Here is a 23,381-nt window from a genome sequence, read left to right as displayed (position 1 = left end):
ATCATTAACTGATTTTGTTTGGTTATCACTTCTGTCCTATCCCCACCAGTAAAACAGTGTCTGGAATGTTTGTTTTCACAGAACAGATGTACATATGTTTTCTCATCCTTATTTAAAGCTTATTTTTATTGGCTTTTCTATTCTGAATAGGACAAGCTGTGAAGTATGTGTGAAATTAAACCATTTGACCAAGCACTCAGGATTCCATGACTCCCCTGTGATGGTTCAGTTTTTGTATTCTTATGTTGCACTCACAGAGAGTCCAAGCAGCTCATTTTGTACCATATTTCTTAGGCCAGGAACAGTCTAAATTTTTTTTTTCTTTTTTTTAGTGCCCTTTCCCCTGGTGGACAGCTAAGTTGAAGCCTTTGGGAGTAAAAGTACTTCCCAGGACACAAACCCAACCCTTCCTCCCACAAGCATTTAAAATAGTTTAAAAATAACCCCCGCTTAAAATTTTGTGGCAGACTATGACAACTTTATAAAAATTGTGTGTTTACTTTTCTCCTCTTTCTCATTTGTTAAAACACTGCTTATCACAGATTCCCGGAGAAATAAATTTATTGCCAAGCTATGAAAGAAAATGTCATCCCCTAGGGCATGTAGCAATGTATAATTTATTTAGAACGTTCCAGGTGCACTTAAACAGTGGACTTACATGTTGAAGGGAACTGTTCAGCCAGTTTGGGGAGTGGAGGTGGGAGAAAGGGATTCTGCCTCTTTGAGCTAAGTCAGTGGATTCAGAGACCCCATTCATACATTTAATCGTTCACATGTACCTTCATCAAATATTTCTTGAGTGCTTCCTGGATGCCAAGTACTGTTTTAGGCCGTGGAGATCCAGTGGTGAACTAGACAAACAGGGCCCCTAGATTCAGGGAACTTACGTTGTAGGAAAAAATTAAATAGAAAAATATTGCCATATTCTCTGAACACGTGTATAATCATGTAATCACTGTAAGCCAAGACTTTAGAAAATCTTCCATTTTTTAGATTTGCCAAATCCTGTTAACCTTCCCCTGGAAACCCCTGGTTGTTTCCCACCCCACTCAGCATGAAAGCCAGAGTCCCCACATTGTCCTGGAAGGTGCCACAGAGCAGCCTGTCCCCCTGGCGCCCCTCCTTTCCTGCTCCTCGCCCCTCACAGACTCTGGTCAGACATCAACTCCTTCTAGACCCTGGAGCATGTCCGAAGTGTTCCAGCTCAGGGGTTCACTTGTGGTTCCTTTTGCCTGGAATGCTCTTTCTCCAGTTTTCCTTACAGGCCACTCTCTTACTTTGGTTTTCGACTGAAATATCCTATCATTTGATTTGAGGGGGCTTCCCTGGACTTGCTGATGTCTCTCTATACCCACCTGCTTACCCTGTTTGCCTCTCCTCCCTAGCATCCTCTGGCATGCATATGTGTATTTATTTTACTTATTGCCTGTTTCCTGCCCGCCCATTCCCGAGCTGAGGGCAAGCTGCATGTGCACAGCGCCTTTGTCTTGTCACTGCTGCATCCCCAGAACCCAGAGCCCTCTGCACCTGGCAGAGAGTAGAGATGCTCAGTGAGTGGTCACTGAAGGAACGAAGGAAGGGAATGGCTTAATGGGATCTCGTATCCAAGCTTCACTGCCTTTCAACAGCCTTGTTCCTTACCATTTTTATTCTTATTTGTTTACACAATTATGCTAATATTTCATTAATTCAAAAGTACTTTACAAGAAAATCCAAGAATGGCTTCCAGTAAAAATGTTGTACCCAGACTTGGTACCAACCTCACAGATTTCAGTTTGGGGAGGAAAATCAGGCTTTAAAGTTGACATTGTAACCCAAACTGTAATCCCAAGGATTTTCACAAAACATGTTACAAACAGTATGAAAAAAAAGTCTTGCGGAGTAGCTAGAATCAGCTCTGCAGAGTATTGGCAAACTGGCAGGACACTGGGGTCTTTTTTTTTTTTTTAAAGATTTTATTTATTTATTTGACGGGGTGGGGAGAGAGAGAGAGAACAAGCAGGGGGAGCCTCAGTGGGAGAGGGAGAAGCAGGCTCCCCGCTGAGCAAGGAGACTGATGTGGGGCTCGATCCCAGGACCCTGGGATCGTGACCCGAGCCCAAGGCAGATGCCCAATGACTGAGCCACCCAGATGCCCATGACACTGGTGTCTTGAGGAATCTCAACTCGATAGAAAAGGATGTTATGAAGAGCCATGTATTCACATATAGCAGTCCCGCAAGGAACTTAGGACCTCAAGCAGAGGTAAACTAACTAACTTGAAACTTCTCAGATTCTACACCCACGGGGTAACCTTCACTCTGTGTGAAGACTAGTGGACTTAAAAAAAAACAACAACCCTCAAATCTAGTTCAATGGCGTAGCTTTTATTTTTACCTGTGGGTTTGTGTTCGCAGCAGCTTTTAAAGGCTGATTTCTCAACGGCAGCTGCATATCCGAGCTGTGGAAGAAAGTCACAAGTTTTAGTTCTAAGTTGGTTATGTGGCACTTAGTTCTCACTTTCACAAATGAAGGGTGTTTTTTTTTTTCTCCCCATCTCTGTTTCTAGTTTTGCACTTGCAACATCGTCCATGCTTGAACCTTTCTTATCTTCTTGTCCAAACATTCAAATTCAGTATGAGGCATTCCTAGTTAATCATACCGGATTCTACCTACAAGCCCTCACATACTTGTTTTTACGATGATGTTGTTAATTTTGATTCACCAGAAAATACGTTAGCACATACCTGTGCTGGGAATCAGGACGCAGAAAGGTGAAAAGGGCATAGTGCCTGCCCTTGAGGTCCTACAATCGCAGGTTGGGACATTGCTCTGAGATCACTTCTGTGGTCTCTCAGTTCAGGACGCCAATAAGCCACAGACTGTGCCTCCTTCTTTCTTCCCACACTTCTGATGTAAGTGTGGACCTAGCATTGTTCATGGTGCTGCAGAGGATAGTGGGAATGAAAGAATCCATGCCTTCCTTGAGGGTGTCTATTCTTAGAAACAGTGCAAGTTGTCTAGTGAAAATAGCAGGCAGCATGGGGTAAACGTGAAGCAAATAGCAATGACCAGAGGGGTCCCAGCAATCCACAGTGTAGAGAATGGTGTGCAGTGGGGTGGTCAAGGAAAGGTGGGGTTACCGAGGCAGGTCTTGAGTGTTCAGCTGGAGGGGCCATGCTGTGCTGGGTGAGTGGGTCCTCACTGTCCTTGGTAGCCTCAGCTCATTGTGATAGGACCACAGTGCACCCTTTCTTCCCGGGTCCAGAAGCAGCCACCACATCTTTGTGTCTGCAAGGCATTCTGCTTTATCCTTATTTCCCAGAATGGCAATGATGGCCTCCAGAGGGCTGTGCTGTAGGAGGAGAAGCAAAAGAATGTGGTGTGGATTATGGATCTGTCCTCAGGGGCAGGGAGCCCTGGGTGAGGCATGGGAATGTGTAAATGAGCTGGAACGGCTGTACCCCTCTGTCCTCTGGCACTGATACTTGCCAGAAGATGGTGGGAGGGGTGTATACAACTTGGTTCTCTCCATGACCGGCTGTCTCCTCTCTTTGGATCAGCATTAAGTTCCAAATGGCACAACTTGCCCTTGGAAAAATGTTTTCCCATAGAGCTATATAAGTGGACGCTCTATGCTTTGCTAATAGTGCCTTTGTCAAAAATATGTCAACTTCAGAAGCATTTTAGAATTTTGGAAATACTTCTGGAGGAAAATCATCATCAAAATAAGCCTTTGACTTTCTATAGTGCTTCATGGCAAGGTCTCAATCTCCTGAGACTTTTGTTTTTTAAAAATGATTATGGTTTTTAAACCAACAATCTTTAATAGATTACTCCATACATTTATTCTTTGAGTTACAATGGGCCTAGCATCTGTTCTCCATTTGCTTTCTCTTATTTGAGTTTGTTGAAAATGGTATTTTTGGTAGAGGTTATTTTAAGGTGGTGTTGAAATAAATTCTGGGACTGTCCTCTTATTTAACAGCACATGTTCTTTTAAGCCTACACATCCAGGGTCATCCTACCAAAATAAATTATATGGACCCTGTACAAAACTCTCAAGTGCCTGACTTTTTATTTATGAGAGTTGGCTGCTGGCATAACGTTTGTAGTTTCCCCTGAGCAAAAATGGTCTCCCCTTTTCTTGTCTCTGCTTTTTCCAAGAATTCCTAGCAGCTAAGTGGCCATGGCTCTGTGTCTCTATTTTAGCTTTATTATCCCTCTCGGGAAATTTTTTTAAAACTTAAATTTCAGCCATATCTACTGTTTTAACAACTGTATAGGTAGATGGAACTCAACAACCAACCTACCCATTTGTAGACATTCAAGGCTATCTGAAATCAACAAGATGTTTCCTTTACCTTGACCTAAGCTGGGTAAAAATACCCTTATCTATATAGGAAACTTGACTGATTTTTTTTTTTATCTTTTAAAAGCAAGTTTTGCAAAGTTTTTGTTTCCCCAGAGTATAATATTATTTGTTGAAATTATTTGGAGATGTGTAGGTGGCTTAGAAATCTGAAGAAATATGTCTATCTATCAAGTACCCCATTTCCTATGTGGAGAAAGGACTTAAAATTTCCAGCAAATTGGGGAAGTATGTAGATACTTCATTTTGGAAGCTGACACACTAAGTAAATATCCTTCTAATGTGTATATAATTCCAGAATCTTTATTGTTTTTCAGTGTCCTTTTGCACAACTACTGTAACAAAATAGTTTGGGTAGACTCATCTGTCCTTTTCCCCCTTACTTTTGAAAATTAGATCAAGATGACTAGAACGAACTTTTCAATCATATCTACCCATGGGTCTGTCTAAACCCCTTGGATTATGAGTCTGTTTCAAACTGGGTTTTCGTCTTTCCAAACTTGAACCCTCTGACTTCAGTAAAGCTGGTTGAAACTGCTTCTGTGCAGCGAGAAGTTGGTGCGTGGGGAGGTAAGGTTGAAGATGAGAGCTCCACCGGCTAGGTGGGAGACGAAGAAATGGAATGAAGGTGTATGATCACATGCATAGACTCTGGTAGATCAGTGTATATTCAGAGAATAATCAGTGACATCTGGCATAGGATACTGGCAGTGATTTGGGGTATGAAAAAGGGAACCTGCTGAAAAGGCAAAAGGGGGGACCAGGTTGTGGAAAACCCAGCAGCAATGGGGAGCCCCTGGGGTTTTGAGAATGGAGTGACATGAAAGGAGTGTGTGGTGGGATGAGTGCTTGGGTGACAGTCCTGGGAATACTTTGTGTGGTGGGTGTGTGCTGGCCTGGGCTGGTCACCATCTGTTCTCACCACTTCCTCTCTGGGGCATGCCTGCTCTGTTCTCAGTCCCTGTGTCTGTGGTGTGTCTTGTACCTTACATCTGGCCACCATCATGTCATCGCTGGTTTCAGAATAAGCATGTGACCCAGTGAAAGGCACTGAGTGTTTGCTTGGGCCTTTAGTGCTTTTCTTCACTGGCCATGGGTATGGTGGGCGGTAAGGCTGGGTTGCTGGAGCCGCCATGAGCAGAGAGCCAAGAGCCAGCAGAGGGGGGCCCCTGAGAGATGAGGGTGAGAAGCTGGGTGTTTTTGAAGCCCTGGCCAGTCTGAAGCCAGCCCCACCACAGGTGTTTATGGATGCATTCTTCAGTAAGATCCCTTTTGGCTTAAGCAACATGACATTGAGATTTTTCTCTCTTGCTCCTGGAAGATTCCTCACAGAGGTGGAGTTAGATAATCTACAGGCCCTGTTACTAGTTAGCCTTTTGATAACTAGTCTGGGTGCTTGGTACAGAGTAGTCACTCAACAAATTAATAACATTAATAAATTAAAAGGGCTTAATTAAATTAAATGCTGATAGATGGCAGCTATCTAATTTTCATGGGGTTCTTTCATAGGTAGCTTGCTTTGTATTATATCTGATTCTATTAACTCCATTTAAAAAAGCAATTTAGTTTCACAGAAGGATATATTTTGAGGCAGCTTGGAAATAGGATTATTTTTATGTAGTCTCAATGTGTATGTATCCCACTAGCATTTGTCTCTGTTCTATCAAAGATAGGGGTTTTATGAAGGACAGAATGTCCAAGTATTTCTTCTGGTTACATGTCATATATTTTCTTGGACTGTGCTTTGTGATTTTTGTCCTTAGTTCTTCTCCAATATCTGACCTCTGAATAAAATGGTCCTGGGAAAAGACTTTCATTGGTTTTATAGTTTTAAACAGATTAAATCTGCCTTTTGGGAGAAGGATTAGTGTTCCTGATTATTCTATCAAATGGCTAGATTAGAAAACTCCTGAAGCCTTATGACTACCCCTTATTATTTGTTTAAACAACTTTATGTCAGTAGGCAAAAAAAAGTGCTTTTTTAAAAAAAAAATATTTTAATTAACATATAATGTATTATTTGCCCCGGGGATACAGGTCTGTGAATCCTCAGGCTTACACATTTCACAGCACTCACCATAGCACATACCTTCCCCAGTGTCCATAACCAAACTACCCTATCCCTACCCTCCCACCCCCCAGCAACCCTCAGTTTGTTTTGTGAGATTAAGAGTCTTTTATGGTTTGTCTCTCTTCCGATCCCATCTTGTTTCATTTTTTCCTTCTCTACCCCCCACAGCCCCCTGCCCTGCCTCTCAAATTCCTCATATCAGAGAGATCATATGATAATTGACTTTCTCTGATTGACTTATTTCACTTAGCATAATACCCTCTAGTTCCATCCACGTCATTGAAAATGGCAAGATTTCATTTCTTTTGATGGCTGCATAGTATTCCATTGTATATATATACCACTCTTTATCCATTCATCTGTTGATGGACATCTAGGTTCTTTCCATAGTTTGGCTATTGTGGACATTGCTGCTATAAACATTCGGGTGCATGTGCCCCTTCGGATCACGACATTTGTATTTTTAGGATCAATACCCAGTAGTGCGATTACTGGGTTGTAGGGTAGCTCTATTTTCAACTTTTCGGGGAACCTCCATACTATTTTCCAGAGTGGCTGCACCAGCTTGCTTTCCCACCAACAGTGTAGGAAGGTTCCCCCCCAAAAAGTGCTTTTTATTTTTAGGGTTTTTAAAAAAAAATTTTATTTATTTATTTGACAGAGAGAGATCACAAGTAGGCAGAGAGGCAGGAAGAAAGAGAGGGAGCAGGGAGCCTGATGCGGGGCTCGATCCCAGGACCCTGAGATCATGACCTGAGCCGAAAGCAGAGGCTTAACCCGCTGAGCCACCTAGGTGCCCTATTTTTAGTTTTTTTTTAAAGACAAGTTTATTATGTTTATTATGTAATATTATACAGTATGATTTTATTTTTCCAGTTTTATTGAAATGTAATTGACATGTAACATTGTGTTCGTTTAAGGTCTACAACATAACGACTTGATGTATGTTCATAGTGTAAAATGATCACAACAGGTCTAGTTAACATCCATCCCCTCATATCGTTGCAAATTTTTTTTCTTGTGAGGAGAACTTTTAAGATCTATTCTCTTAGCAACGTTCAAAATTACAGTATGGTATTAGAAGTGCTTCTTTTTAAGTTGGACAAATCAAATGACTTTTCTTCTATCTTAAGAGATTCGAAATGGTCTGAGGAATGTTTTATTGCTTCCCTTGTTCTTCTTCATCAAGGTAACTTTGCAACCGTAATCACATAGTCCGCCTTGTATGTTCTGTTGCTCCCACTACTTTAACGGGGAAAATGGAGTCACAGACATGAGGTGAACATTCAGTGGAGCAAGAATTAAACCTCTGAAGTCTTTTTTATGAATCTGTTTATCCATTATTGTTTATTATTAATATCCACCAAGGTACGTGCTTTTTTTTTTTTTTTTTTCTTTTTCTCTCACTCATGCACTTACTCATAGGTGGGATCATTCATTATCCTGGAGCTCTGGCTTCAAACTGAAAACATCTTGCTTAGCAACATAGGGACACTTACCATAAAGAGAACCATTCAGAATTTCTAATAGGGTAGATGTTTCTATAATGAATGCATGGCTGGCTAGAAGAAGTGGAACTTGATTTCTTGGATGGTTCTCCTGCTGCTGCAGGATGACATTATACCGTAGGATGTGAAGCATGCTGGTGCTCATTCACGACTGTCCAGCTAGTCCTGGGGCCATCTGGGGAGCCAGGCTCTCCAGGCTGTACTGACCTCAGTACCGTGGGGTTGGCTCTTCCAGACAAGATGGAGTGAGCAGGGCTCACTGGCCAACTGAGCTGCGTTCTGCTGAATTATCAGTGCCTCAGCGTTAGCCACAGCTTTTTACTTGTTAACTATATAACTCTCTAATTGACATTTTTGGGGAAATAGAGGATGGGCTTTCAGCCATGATGCCTTTCCTTATTTGCAATATTAGTTCTGGACTGCAGAGGCAGAGTGTAGGAGGGGCTTGGGGAAATGGATGTGGGCATCAGATATTTCGGTTTAAAATCTGAGTCTGCTGTTCTCTAGCTGTGACTCCATGGGCAATTGGTTTACTCTGCATGCACTTCTACTTTATCATCCTTGAAATAGGATAATCACGTCTACCTTTCAGCTGAGTTAGAAATAGTTTATGGACCACACTCAGTACAATACCTGGCACTTGCTAGTTGCTAAGTAAATCATAAACTTGCTGTCCTTATTACCCTTCCTTCTTTCTCCCTCTACTAAAAGGAGAAGTGGAAAGGAATCTGCTATAATTGTGCTTCCTTCTTTACCATTGGCTTTTCTGGAAAAGTAGTCCTGGATTGGCCTGATTGTGATTCTCAGCAGTCAGCTTGTGGGGATGCGAGGGAGTAGGCACTGCCGTGGATGCCCAGGGATGACTCCCCAGCCCGGGAGCTGCCATGTCCCACCTCTCCTAATCACTGTGCTAATTACTATGCAAGGTAATGGACCTACCCTAACTATCGTGTATTTCAAACTGAATTAATAATGCACATTTTTGTATTGTCCATTCTCTCATTACATAGCTCATAGGACCTATTCTGCTTATGACGGAAGAATGCTTTAGGAAAAATGGTCTGCCTTGACTTTTAGCTTTTCATTTTTGTAATAGTCTCAAGTTCGGGTCTGCTCAAGTCCCCCCTTGTCACCTAGCCACTTTCTGACCAGGGATGTGGGAATGTCATGGGTGGGCGATTAGAAGCCAGATTGTTTCAGTACGCTGTGTGGCCTGAATGTCACCATTAAAGACTGTAGAAAAGTGGATGGCTACATCGATAGATTTTAAAATATTATGTTTTCAGAAATGACATACAGATACGTTGTATAGGATGTTTTCTTTTATTTTATCTTAAAGAATTTTATGAGCATTAAGATCAAATATAATACTTTAACCAAGATGCAATCTGGTATCATCTGTTAAAGAAAGACAACCAGAGTTCTTTCTTTAAAACACTACAGAAAGGTACTTTATAAATTCAGACTGAAAACCAAATGATACTTAATTATCAGAGGTAGAAATAACCCAGGAAGTCTTACCAAGTCCTCCAGGATTCACGGGAAGCCAGGTTCTCAGTCTCCAGAAAGGGGAAAGAGCAAGGGAGCCTGGAGACTGGGAAAGAGCCCGTCTTGGCTCAGCGGCTTCTCCCCCGACTACTGGGCGGGGTGCTGGGGCTTGTCCTGTTCATCTCTCCTTTGTGCTGGATGCACAAAGTGCTGGATGCTGGTGCAGACTCTGGTGCTTCCTTTCCTTAGGAGACCCCAAGAGTTCTGTTGGCCAACCGTGTTACCGAGTGGCTGAATTTCTGGAGAACTGAATATGGAGTCAGTATGGTTTATATCTTCACAGTTACTGTTGCGTGTGCTGTCTGGCCTCTCTGTAAAGGACCAGTAAGTTCTAACCCCAACCTGGTAGCATGGAGAGAGACACTAAGTATCCTTTGGGTTCTTTACAGAAGTGGGAACCCAGAGACGGGAAGTAAACTGCTCAGGGCCCCACAGTTCAGTTCCAAAACCAGAACCGGCACCAGAGCCCGGGCCTCCTGACTCGAAAATACTTTACTTTTCATGTTGGTAGAACTAGAAAATGTCATGATACCAAATTTAGCATGACAAACTATTTATCTAGCTGCTTTTCTTAGATTAGAACATAAACTTGTCCTAGGTTTTGGCTACTGCAGGCATTTTGATTTCTCCCTGTCCAGCAGCCTCTGGATCCCTTCCCCCAGATGATTGGCAGTGACCTTCAGCCTCATTTATATGGTATTGAGGACTTGGTCTTTGGTCCAACAAAGCTGGTGCCAGTGATGTTTGCCTTTCTTCTTCTTCAGTAGAAGGTGATCCTACCCCGCACTGTGGACTGCTGTCCTGCCAAGCAGCTTTACCTTTGTAAAGAGTCTGGTATGATTCTGGAATCCAGAATGTTCCACAATCCCATACTCGACCTAGAATAGGAGTAGAAGGTCAAGCAAAGCTCATATTCTATTAAGACTGAAATGAGAAGGTGCTGTGATGGAGAGTTGCTGAAGAGAGGCTCTGTGTCTCATTGATTTCCAAGGTCCCCCTGATTCCCAGGCGGTGAGGGAAGTACGGAGCAGGGCTTGTGTTCTGTAGCCGGGTGTCCTGTTTCAGACCTGGCAGTGACGTGGCAGGACCCAGGGTTTTCACCGAAGCTTTTCAGCCTTGGCCTAGAAAAGCTGATGAAACCTTTTTTTCGCCTCAATCTAAAGCCAGCAGAGCAGGGATGGGAATGAAAAGGCCCTTAAACTGGGGCACAGACTCTCCCATTGAGTCTGTAAGATTCTTGAGCTAGACAAAGTTCACTCTTACCCTTTTGTTCTTCTTTGGACCTAACACGGTGCTCCGCATAGGCATTTTGTCGAATGGAACTGGATATTTGGTGGGCTCTCTATTGTTAGTTCTGAGAACCCTGAACATCTCCTCCTACCAGCGTTTGGGCTCTTGTGTTCCACACTCAAGCTTTCTGTCTTTGGGTCAGTCTCAAAGAATATGCTGACAGTGGTTTGTGAATATGGTTTTATAGTATAATTTTGTCTGAAAGCATTCAATTTTCAAATACTAACTTTCATGTGTAAAACTGGTTAAGATAATTGTTTATCGATTATCCTGCATGTATTGATTTTGAAGAACAGGACTAAAATGACTTCAGAGGCACTCAGCGATGCCCACAGCCTCAGTGCATGGTGAACTTGGGCTCTGAGTTAGGCAGACCGTAGCTCCAGGCTGAGCCTCGCTGCACACTGCCTGAGTGGGCTGGGGGAGCTGGTCCCCAGTAACTGTGAACTGGGGATTATATAAAGACCTAACTCATGGGGTTATCGTGGAGATTAACTGGGGTCACTAATACAAAGTGACAGCACAGTTCATGGCATAGAGTAAGTACTCTAAAAATATTTGTTATTGTTTTTATTATTATTATTTTGGTAATTTTGACATAAACCAAATGACAGCTGAGATTGGCCTGATCTATGAACTATCGGGAAGGCTATTTTGAACACTCCCTTTCTTTTCCCTTTGGAAATCCAAAACTCTCTCTGGAATTCCTGCCAATTCCCATGGAAGTTTGCATTTCCACAATCCTCTCTGGCATAATCTTTTGCTCCCACTGAGGTAGTCAGGTCAGAGGTTGTCTCACTGTCCACTCATGTGTCTGTATTCCATGACCCAGCTGTGGAGAAGTAAGAAGTACCCCTTACCTAGCTACACTGTCCTCATCCAACCCATCAGGACATCATGGTGTACAGCAACTGTCCTAAAGATCTGGGGCAAAGGCAAGGCTCAGTAAAGCAAAAGACTTTTCCTGCCCACCCTTGGAATTATTTCTTCTGATACTTCACTACCTAATCAAATAATGCTTAAATATAAATCTTTTCTAAAATATACTAAAAAATTAGAAGAGCTTATGTTTGGATCATGGAACTAGGGGTAATTTTCTTTCTTTCCTTCTACATTTCTGAAACTTTAAACTAATGTAAATAAGTATATGTTTAAATTTAAAAAAAAAAAAAAAGACCAGTTTTTAAGGCCAGGGGGAAAAGATTTATACGATTGGGGAAGCCTTTGGTATTAGCAGGAGAAATAAATCCTTGCCCAGCAAACCTCATCTCCTTTTTCTGATCCTTTAAAATGTATTTCTCATGAGTTCCTCCTAACTGGAGTTGTATTTTCTGTGAGTATCATAGCTCCAGATGCCCCCTTGTTGGCAGCATAATAGGATTCTTTCTTTAACATGTCTTGACATGCCAGTTGCTTCTGGAAGGCTCCTCTTATTCTTTGGTCTTCCGCTGCCCTAGGATGGAGTTTCAATGGTCAGGCTCTCCCACTCTGGCTTCTGCCCAGTTCCACCCATAACTTCTACAAAGAGAAGAGTCTCTGCTTTCTTAACTTCTGTGGAGCTCATGCCTCCTCCTACTGTGTTCAGGCTTCTGATCCCTGGGCTCCCAGGACCGCTCCTACTAAGGTCACCAGCATCTTCCATGTCACTAAATCCAGTGGGCACAGTTTACAGTTATTGTTTTACGTGATCTCTCAGCAGCGTTGGGAATGGACCCTCCCATTCTCTTAACCACTCCCTCTGCACATGGTTCCTTGACAGCACACTCCCCTGACTTCTCTCCTTCACCTAGATTCCTTTCTAGTTTGCTTTTCTGATTCCTCTTCTTCTGTCAGATCTTTAAAGGTCGGATTTCCTCAGATTTCTTCTCTTCTCACTCTCCATGTTCTCCCTGGGTAACCTCTTTGGATCTCATGGTTTCAAATATAATTTATGTGCCACTGACTACGAATTTAACTGCATTTTAGCAAATCTAGGACATCAATGATGGTCAGATGCACGAAGATCCTATATCTTGCAGAGAAAGAAACACTGCCAGTTACATGACGTAACAGCTTCTTACGAGTTAACTGTAAGACAAATTCCATTTTGAGAAATGTCAGAATGTGAAAAAGACACACCCAAGAATTAGTGATATGCTGTAAAATGTTTTGCATAAATGAACTGCTATTCGCAAATACCTAGTGTGTCTTAAGCATGGTGTTCCTGGGAACGCACAAATGAATCATCATAACGTTGTCTAGAGAAGCTGGTAGTTTCCTGAGTCCTGTCTCTCCATGCATGAATTAGGCTTTATTACCATATAGCTTTAACTGTATGTCTAAATAAGATAGAATTAAGTTAGCGGAACAATGAGGCAGAACTATTGAACCAGTGGGTCGTCAAGATGGTGCCCAAACTCTTGAGATTTGTTTCTTTTTATGTACAGTTGGCTGATTCTAGAGTCCTAGTCACAAATGTTTGGCTATCTTAGTGGGAACCATGTGGTGGCCCCTGAGCAGTGCTCCCTATCACCACAGAACTTCTCAGACAATTAGATTTTAATTTTTATTGCTCATTTAAGTTGTCATTACAGATCACTGGGAAATTATTCTCTTCTGTTTCCCTTGTTTTGTTTTTTTTTTAATTTTTCTTCCCCCTCTATTTCAAAATTACTTTTAACAGCAATGGGACCTATAAGAACTATTGCCAAATTTTGAAATGTAATTTTCCTGCAACAGCAGCCAAAGTTAACAAAAAGACATGGAAAAAAATCTCATTAAGTATTCTAATCTACCACCATCTGCAAACCTCGTTCTGTTTCACTGAGACTTTCTAAAAATAATCTGAGTGGTATAGTTTTCCTTCACTTCTATGGAGAGAATAAGCCATACTAATTTTTTTTTTTTTGCCTCAAAATATTACCTTTTGTTCAATCTGATTATCCCAATAAAGTTTTGTCTCCTTAGTCCTAAGGGCAGGGAAAATCATCTACAGTCCATTTTTAGATACTGCTAATGACTGTATCACCCCTGAACCTCCACTTAATTTAAGTAGTTATATCTTAGCATGCAAATAAGTATTTTCCCATAGAAATGTTCCAAAAATAATATATCCCCTTGCTTTTTTTCTCCCACAACTCTCTTTCATAAGACCTTTCTCGTGTTAGTTCAGAATAGAACATTTAATGACAAAAGTTTAAATAAAATGACCTGATCATGTGGGAATTGAAAAATATTCTCCTTAAATACTCCTGGGTCAAAGAAGCAATAAAAAATGCAATTATAGATTCTTCTAGAAAGCAAGAGGAGCAAGAATACTGCAAATATAACTAATAAGGTGCAGCCAAAGATATACTTGGAGGAAAATGATTGGACTTTAAAACTTGTTATTAAACAAAAAGAATGACAATGAATGGACTGACTCAAACCTGAGAGTTCAGAAATGAACAAAGAAAAAAAAAAGCCATATCAAGGAAAGCTGAAATATTACTAACAAAGGAGCAGAAATTAAACAATTAGAAAAGAGGAAAAAAATCTTAAATCTGTAGATCCAGGACTTGTTCCTTTGAAGAAAACCCTTTGCCTATCTAATCACAAGAAAGTAAAAATGTAATTCACAGTTTGGGAATGAGAGAAAGAATAAAGAGGGAGGGATTCAATCCACAGATAAGAATGAAAAGTGTCTAAGAATTTGAAAACCATCCATTAGAAGATAATTTGTAGGGCGCCTGGGTGGCTCAGTGGGTTAAAGCCTCTGCCTTCGGCTCAGGTCATGATCCCAGGGTCCTGGGATCGAGCCCTACATCGGGCTCTCTGCTCAGCAGGGAGTCTGCTTCCTCCTCTCTCTTTGCCTGCCTCTCTGCCTCCTGTGATCTCTGTCTGTCAAATAAATAAAATAAAATCTTTAGAAGATAATTTGTAAAGAAAATACACATCAAAATGAGATTTAGTAAAAAATGGTAATATTGAAGGGAAGCTGGCTGGCTCAGTCCATGAAGCGTGTGACTCTTGAATTTGGAGTTGTGAGTTCAATCCCCATGTTGAGTGTAAAGATCACTTAAAAAAATAAAATCTTTTAAAAAATGGCAACATTGAGTAGATACATAACTACATCAGAAATGGAAAGAATTATTAAAGAATTAATTCTGTATTAAGAAGTACCTATATTTGTTTCAAAAATTATGTGTATGATGAAATCTTTCGGATTAATGAATGTCATCATAATCATGATGAATTAGCCTGATAAAAGGAGAACAAGCAGGCTGGTACATGTCAGTCTCTCTTAAAAACATAGATGCAAAAACAAAACAGAAAATAGAACAGTTATAACAGGTAAAATATAAGAAATATTAAAACACCAATCCTGAGAATCCAAGACTTGTTTAAAGATTAAGAACTCTATTGCTATTGTAATATAGGACTAAAGTAAAAGGCAAATAATCATCCAGATACATATTTTAAAAAGCACAGTGTTCATTCTTGATTTTTAAAAATCAAAATTCTTAGTGAATGAAGAATAGGTCACTTCGACAATGTGATTACAAAAAGTATCAACATCAAACTCAATGGTGAAATATTGGAGTGTTCCCATTAAAAATAGAGGTACACATGAAAAGATGCTTAACATCATTAATCATTGGGGAAATGCAAATCAAAATTACAGTGAGATACTCTCTTACACCTACTAGGATGGCTGAAATCAGAAGGAGAGATTATAAAAAGTGTTGTCAAAGATGTGGATGGGCGCCTGGGTGGCTCAGTTGGTTGGGTGACTGCCTTCGGCCCGGGTTGTGATCCTGGAATCCTGGGACAGAGTCCTGCATTGAGCTCCCTGCTTGGCGGGGAGTCTGCTTCTCCCTCTGACCTCTCTCCTCTTATGCTCTCTCTCTCATATTCTCTCTCTCTCTTAAATAAATAAATAAAATCTTTTAAAAAAATAAATAAACTTTAAAAGACGTGGAAAATTGGAATTTCATACATTGGTAGAAGGATTGTAAAATGGTACAACCACTTTGGAAAATAATGTGGAAGTTCCTCACAATGCTAAACAGAGTTAAAGTATGACACAGCATTTCCATATCTGGATGTGTGTGTGTGTGTGTGTGTGTGTGTGTGTGTGTACATATGTGTATACCCAAGAGAAATGAAAATGAATGTCCTCACAACAACTTGTGCCAGAACGTTCATAGCACCATTATTCCTAATAGCCAGAAAGTAGAAACAGTCGAAACGTCCATCCATTGACAATTGGATACATAAAATGTGATAAATCTGTATCTTTATAATGGGGTATTACTTGGCAATACCAGGCAATGAAGTACTGACGCATTGGGTCAACTTGGATTGAGACATGGGTTGAAAGCATGATGCTGAGTGAAGGAAACCAGCCCAGAATAGGCAAATCCACTGGTTGCCTCGTGCTGAGGTGGTTGGGGAAGAAGTGACGAGTGAATGCTAATGGGTACAAGGTTTCTTTGTGGGGCAAACAACATGTTTCAAAATTGATCGTGGTGATGAATGCATGAGAACAGTAAGCACAATGCTATGAATATGCTAAAAACCACAGAGTAGTACGCTCTACGGGGGTAGATATTTCAAAAAATATGTTATTAAAAAGAGAAACAAATGAAAACATGAATGAGTTCTGTTGCTGCTGCTCTTTAATCTGCCAGTAAACAAGGAAAGGAAAAGGTATATGAATACTGGAAAAGGAGAAAGAGAATATTATAGAAAATATTCCTATCTTCTCAGAGCATCCAAGACACCTCACTTAAAAACTTAGTAGAGGCAGTAAAAGAGTTTGGTCGAGAGGAAGTTTTAAAGCACACAAATAAAAATTCAGCTGTAGGCTCTTCTCCTTACTAATAGAAACAATTCTTGTGAATACATAAGAAATGATGATCACCTAGTAGGAAAGTGAATCAGTGACATGAAGACCATTTACAAGAGACGCAATGATGAATAATGATATGGAAGGAACATATCAGTAACAAAAGGAACACTTTTTTAAAACTATGAGCTGGTAGGTTAAGACCCTCCTGTTAAATGAGCATCTTTTACGTAGACATTCACAGGGCCTCAGGAATTACACAACCGCTTCAGGCTAAATTGTATGAATAAAAACATATTTTAAATACCAATTTTTTTTTTTAACTTCATCAGATCCCTGCAAATTGGGCAGAAGTGGGATGGGACCCTCCGGGGCTCTTCTCAGAGGGCTGCTTTGGTTCTAAGGCTCAGAGAAGATTGAGGCAATGGAATGTCTTGAGTGCTGTTTGACCTTAGCACCCTGAGGGGTGCTCATTAGGTCTGCTATCCCCTGAGGTCTTCCTGGAGTGGGGGTGAGAGAGTGGGAGGTGGGTGGGGGAAGCCCTGTGCCTTCTGAATACATCAGGGCCACAGCTTCCATATTAGACTGAAGATTGGAGCAAATGCGATTCACTAGTCCCTGAAGCTTCCTCACGGAAGCAAGTAGCCATCTTAACTTGAGGGGTGGGGGTTGAGCCAATGTTTGTCTGTAGATGGTTGTTCCTCTACTATAATAAGTAGCAATGCCAAGTCTGCCATTGTTACAGGAGTGCTCATCTGGTAGTTGTCATGGCCCTGCCTTATTAGAGTCATAGTTCCCTCAGTTTCCATTTGCCCTGTAGAGATTGTCTTAGAATTTCCACTATATTTTATATTGGAATGATCCCAGTGCACATATCCTTGAAACTGCTCTGCTTATAAGAGATGTACTCTTGATGAAAATTATTTCCAGGGATCTCTCTTAACCATCCCAATCAAGGTCAGTGGTGAAAATTCTACTTATTAAGGGGCTTTTATTACAAATGAATGTGAGCATCTTAATTTGGTAGGTTTTCTTTGTAAACATATAGAACATTTCTCTGATACTTTTTGCCCTCCTATATTTCCTGCCAGTTTATGTGGAAGCAAACTGTCTTGAGGCTGTTTCTACTACCAAGAAATACATAGAGAAATACATTATAGTCCTTTTAATAGAAATAATTTATAGATGGTTATTGTTAAAACTCAGTACTTTGATATATACACTTCCTGCCTTAAATTAGAATTATATCATTATAGTGATATGAAAATGCTGACTTATTTAAAATACAAAGAGGGTGTTCTTAAAGAATAGGTCTATAAAACTTTTGTGATACATTTAAAATTATATTTTAAGTAACTGGTGAATTTTTGTATTTTGATCTACAGAATCACATGCTGAGATCTAATTAAGAGGTTGAGTTTGGGTTTTATTATTGGAAGAGCCCTCAAAATTTTATAATTTTGGATTAAATCTAAGATTACCTACTTACTATTTATTTTTACAAATAGTCTTTGGCTTTATGATAACTCTGTCAAACTGATTTCTCTAGGTCGAAAATGTCCGCTTGGTAGATCGAATATCTTCTAAAAAAGCAGCCCTGGGAACTTTGTATTTAACGGCTACTCACGTCATATTTGTGGAAAATGCACCTGACACAAGAAAAGAAACATGGGTATGCATTCTTTATTCTTGGCCTTTTTATGTGTTTTCTGTTGTTTTAAGTAATGAGTTTTGTCCTTGTGGGTGGGCTTTTGGTATTTGCGTGTTTAGAGGACTATTTTTGGAAGGTCAGCTTTGTCTTTTTTTGCAGAATCAAATCCACTTGATCTACTTATTCATTTTAAGCACTCATTATTTAAACATCATCAAAGACAGGCCCAGAAATAGCCAGAGATGTGAGTGTTTCATGTCACAGCTGTCAAGTAGAGATTCGAGAACATCAGTGCCAGATATAGCCCTTCGGTCATGCCTTATCTGCAATACATCATATTTGTAGGATCCAATAATGCTGACCATTTAGTTATTTTATTATGTTTTCTTCACTTTTCCGGTAATTTGCAAACGAAGGAAAGAAAAGGTAGGGAAGAGTCCCTTTGTCAGATATTTCTGCTACTTAGAAATGAGACCACTGGCTACGTCTTATTTTCCATAGCCACCCAACGGGGACACTCTGACTAGAACCAGAATCCCTGAATTGTAGATTTTTCCCTTTTCTATATTCTGTAGATATTGTTACATTTCAGCAGAAGGTGACAGGCATTACTGGGTGGAGAGGACTGGTGACAGATGGTGACTCCACTTAGCATAATGTATAGAGTTGATGAGTCACTATATTGTGCACCTGAAACTGATGTAACCATGTGTGGCAACCATAACCACAGTAACAGAAGATAACAAATGCTCCCATTGACTGAGCAGAGACCCCACCCCCACCGCCCCCGCACCGAAGCACGAGGGAGATGCACTTCAGCCTGATTTTCTTTAACATAAATCTCTTCTCCAGCCTGCCTGATCACCAGCAGCTTAGAAAACAGCAATTGCAAGTTGCTATTGAACTTGAGCATCCCATGTGGAATTAAGGAGCATGGTGGCACCTCCCAGCGGAGCCATCTCTAACTTTTGTTGATTGTGAGGTTTATTTTACTAACTTCTCATGACCTTATTTAATTTTAGCTATGAAGTTCATTCACCATTTGACTACCAAAATGTTCCCTTACCTGGACTTGGACAACATTATGTGCTCTGTATATAATTAGCCTGGATACCAGAAGGCTTGGTAATGAAAAATAAAACGACCGAGTTAGATGGTTTCTTTCCCCAAACATTGGTTCTTGTCATCTGAGTGCAGGTGCTGAGCCAGCTAGAGGTGGAGGAGTGTTTCTTGTCCGTGTTGCTTCCGAGATCTGGGTTGTGCTTATCTCGTTTATCTGTTATCAGGGCTTAGCTTCTCCACATGACTTTTGGTTGCAGATTCTTCACAGTCAGATTTCCACCATTGAAAAACAGGCCACAACCGCTACTGGATGCCCTCTGCTTATTCGCTGCAAGAACTTCCAGCTGTTACAACTCATCATCCCGCAGGAGCGAGACTGCCACGATGTGTACATCTCTCTGATACGCCTTGCAAGGCCAGGTAGGGCAGAAGAGCTCAGCGTGTCTTATGTCACACCCTTAAGTTCACAAGCCGTGTTCAAGAAATCTGCATAGTTGAAGAATTATGGTGTTTTAGCAATAATATGTTACGCCAGTCCTCCAGTGAGGCCAAGAATTCTGAATGATTCATTGCCTTTAAGGGGCTCTCCCTGAGTTGTTAACGGTATGAACCTCTTTTCATTATTCTTAGTATTCACTTTACGTTGGGTGGGAAGTTTTATAGCTTTTCCTTTTGGAGTGAAATCATATTAGAATTATGCCCTTCCCGGGGCGCCTGGGTGGCGCAGTGGGTTAAAGCCTTTGCCTTCGGCTCAGGTCATGATCTCAGGGTCCTAGGATCGAGCCCCACATCGGGATCTCTGCTCGGCGGGGAGTCTGCTTCCCCCTCTCTCTCTGCCTGCCTCTCTGCCTACTTGTGATCTCTGTCTGTCAAATAAATAAAAATAAAATCTTAAAAAAAAAAAAAAGAATTATGCCCTTCCCGTACTATGATAATTAAGCCACCTTGCTTGAAACCTAAGATAAAACTGACAAATTGTTGTGTGTGGAAAATATTAATATCAAATGGTTCTGGGGCACTTTCCCCTCTTGGGGCTTCTAAGGTTTGGTTTTTTATTGCTTTGTGATGGTGATAGAGGTTTCCCAAGGTTGGTATGACTAGACTTGGTTAGCATTGGTTATATTCACGGTGTGGATATGTTGGTCCTCCTACACAAAACCTTCTTAAGTGTCATGGGAAGAATGTTTGGTTGATTTGAAAAATAGATGCTGTCAGTTACTCCCCTGTTCTAGCCCTCGGCTTGGGGCTTCCGATTTATGGCTTCCTGTCACTTCTAGAGAAGTGTTTCTTGTCTGTGCGGCTTGTATGGGTTGTGGTGTCCTTTTGCTTAAAAGACACAGATCCCTGAGTTTCTGGGGAGAATTCAGTAAAAATAAATCTTTTATAGAAGAGTAATCTCCGTGGTCATATTACAGCAAAATCGCTGACAAGGGAGAAGGAATATAGCTTTATAGTTCCTGAGCTAAATGCTTTTTGATTCAGGACAAGAAGTTTGACAGTAGCCTCTGCCAGGGGTGTGGCTGGGTCCTCCATTTCTTACGGTGTGGCTGTATCATTGTCAGATAGCAAAGAACTCAAGTTATTTCTTGAAAATGATGCCAGGGAGCTGTCTAAATCGGATCCTTTCGACTTGACTTTGCTCCCCCCACCCCCCCAGAGCAGCTGGTGGAGGCTTTTTCATCTCCGAGTGTTGCACAGAATTGTGCAGAGTTAGCCAGAAAAGCAGTTGAACTTTTTAGAGGGTGCACTATAATTGGAACAGAAGTTCTGGGAAGATGTATGTGAGGTTGCGTGCAGTGGGGAATGCGAGGAGAGCTGTGTGCCAGCAGTTTCTGTGTCACTGATTAATGGCTGGACGGGATAATAAATGTGCTCTGACCGGATTAATAGGATTTAGGACTAGCCCAGAGAACTGGGAAAGAGCTGAGTGGCTGGAAGGGCAGATCCTGGTGACTGTGAGGGCTGTGGCCGGTGTGGGCAGTGAGTGCCGGGACTCTCATGGTGAGGGCCCCTGGGGAGGAAAATCTCTGTGTTCTCACTTTGTAAAACACACACTTTTTTTTAAAGGTGACATTGGCGAGGTAGGTATTAGACATAGCCATAGAGCAAAAAAAGAAATCACAGTAATTAATTGAATTAAACCTATTACTTCAGAAGATTTTTAGAAAGCCACCAGCATCTTGGACGCTTGGGTGGCTCAGTCGTTAAGCAGCTGCCTTCGGCTCAGGTCATGATCCCAGGGTCCTGGGATGGAGCCCTGCATCGGGCTCCCTGCTCAATGGGGAGCTTGCTTCCACCTCTCCTGCTCCCTTGCTCGTGTTCCTTCTCTTGCTGTGTCTCTCTCTGTCAAATAAATAAATAAAATCTTAAAGAAAAAAAAAAAAAGCCACAAGCACCTTGAAACACTGGAATTGGAAATGCCAGTTTACATAAAACACAGTACTTTAATGAGTGTGGGAAGGTGAAATAGAACCCAGACAGTTTCACAGTTTAATGTTAGAGGCAATGCTCAAATTAGGACCCATTACAGCCTAAAACCTTGGAAGCAGGCTTTTGAATCTGGATAGAGGTAGAGAAAGGTGGAGGGGGTCCCAGCTGGGAGTAGGGGTGGCTTATCAGAGCCATCCGTAGATCTTTTACAAAATGCACCATCCCCCTCTAGGTCTATCAGAGTAAGGGGCGCGCGTGTGTGTGGTAACCTTTGAATTCTAGTATCACGATATAGCTCTCTAGTTGTTCTGGTTAGTCACCAATACAAACCACCTATTTTCAGCTACCCTTATGGACATACCTAAATTGCAAGGTCCTATAGAGGACACTCTCTCTCTCTCTCTCTCTCTCTATATATATATATATATATATGTATATATATATATATTTTTTTCCCTTACAAAAGAAGAAATGCCTGGGAGTCCATTTAAGCCAAGTCCTATAAAGGAGATTTTCAGAACTCTTGAGATTCTCTCTTCACTGAATTAGGATTTGGGGGATAAGGTACATCAAACTACTAAAACATTTAGTGAGATTTTATTGGTTGGTCTTTTGTGTGAATTCAAATGGTTAAGAATGAAGAATTAAAGTAACCAAATTCAGTAAGCTCTTTAATTCTTAACAAAGAATAATTTATGTTAAAGTAAAGCTTTGGCCCCAATGAGAAATAGATCCAGTGTACTTATTACGATATATATTTTTCTGATGAAAAGACCCCTATTTCTCAGAGAGCTTCCATTTTTCCCATGTGCATTCTCCTCCCTCTGATTTGCTTTCTGTTGTTTATTTTTCTATCAATTATCTTTCCCTCTGTGGTGTTCGTGGGCCCTTTAACATTTAAACCATCTTTATTTATTTTCCCATTTTTTTCTAAATGATAGTTTTTTTCCCCCCCAGTTCTTCTTAGTCCCCTGTTCTTCTGCACAAATATTATGATTTTAAAAAATCTTATGATTGACATCACCTCATTTGGTCAATTTCACTTTTTTGGGGGGGTGCTTAATTTCACTTTTGACATCCTTGTCTAAGTCTTGGCTGCTTATGCAATGTCTGCAGTGGAAATTTGTTTTTTTACTGATGACACTAATCTGAGTCTAGAAGTCCTTTCCCACTGACAGTTAGCCTTCACAGCCCTGGTGTTTCATTCAAACACTTACTTGTTGAAAATAGACAGCAGACATCTCCTTATTTTGATTCTAAATCTGCAAAGTCCAGTAATAGGCATGTTGTCTTCTTACCCCTGTTTCACTGGTTTTCACCTCCATTTATTTTAGGTTGTCTGACTTAAGGAGAAGGTTGGGAGCAGCTGAGTTTTCAGTTGTTACTTTTGGTTCTAATAAACCCCACATATGTGTGTCCCCCTGCTGACTGCCAGGAACTTTTCCCTTCCCAGACCCACCTCCACATTCTGCAAAGGCTCATTTGTGTTTGTTCTTTCCTTTCAATTAAAAAAAATTTTTTTTTTTACAAAAGGAAAGCAATCAGTAACGTAACTGTAGTATTCAGGTTTTACATGGGTCATTGCAAGTTTTCTTTTTATTTTTAAAGTATTTTTAAAATTATAATATTGAGTTACCTTTTGTTTCTCCCAATTAGTCCTC

General features: G+C 40.8%; 1 protein-coding gene across 1 annotated transcript in view; it reads left to right on the top strand.

Annotated features, from left to right (window-relative positions):
* LOC308337828 (uncharacterized protein) overlaps window positions 1-23,381 on the top strand; it is a gene marked incomplete at both ends in the record, with an annotated part of 78,276 nt that overhangs the window by 30,391 nt on the left and 24,504 nt on the right. The window contains 2 exon segments of the mRNA XM_080831366.1: window positions 18,127-18,249; window positions 19,548-19,710. Coding sequence (XP_080687492.1) covers window positions 18,127-18,249; window positions 19,548-19,710 — 286 coding nt within the window.

This window comes from Martes martes (genome assembly GCF_963455335.1).
Source record: "Martes martes genome assembly, contig: scaffold_159, whole genome shotgun sequence".
Taxonomy (NCBI): domain Eukaryota; kingdom Metazoa; phylum Chordata; class Mammalia; order Carnivora; family Mustelidae; genus Martes; species Martes martes.
This window is presented reverse-complemented; position numbering and strand designations above follow the sequence as displayed.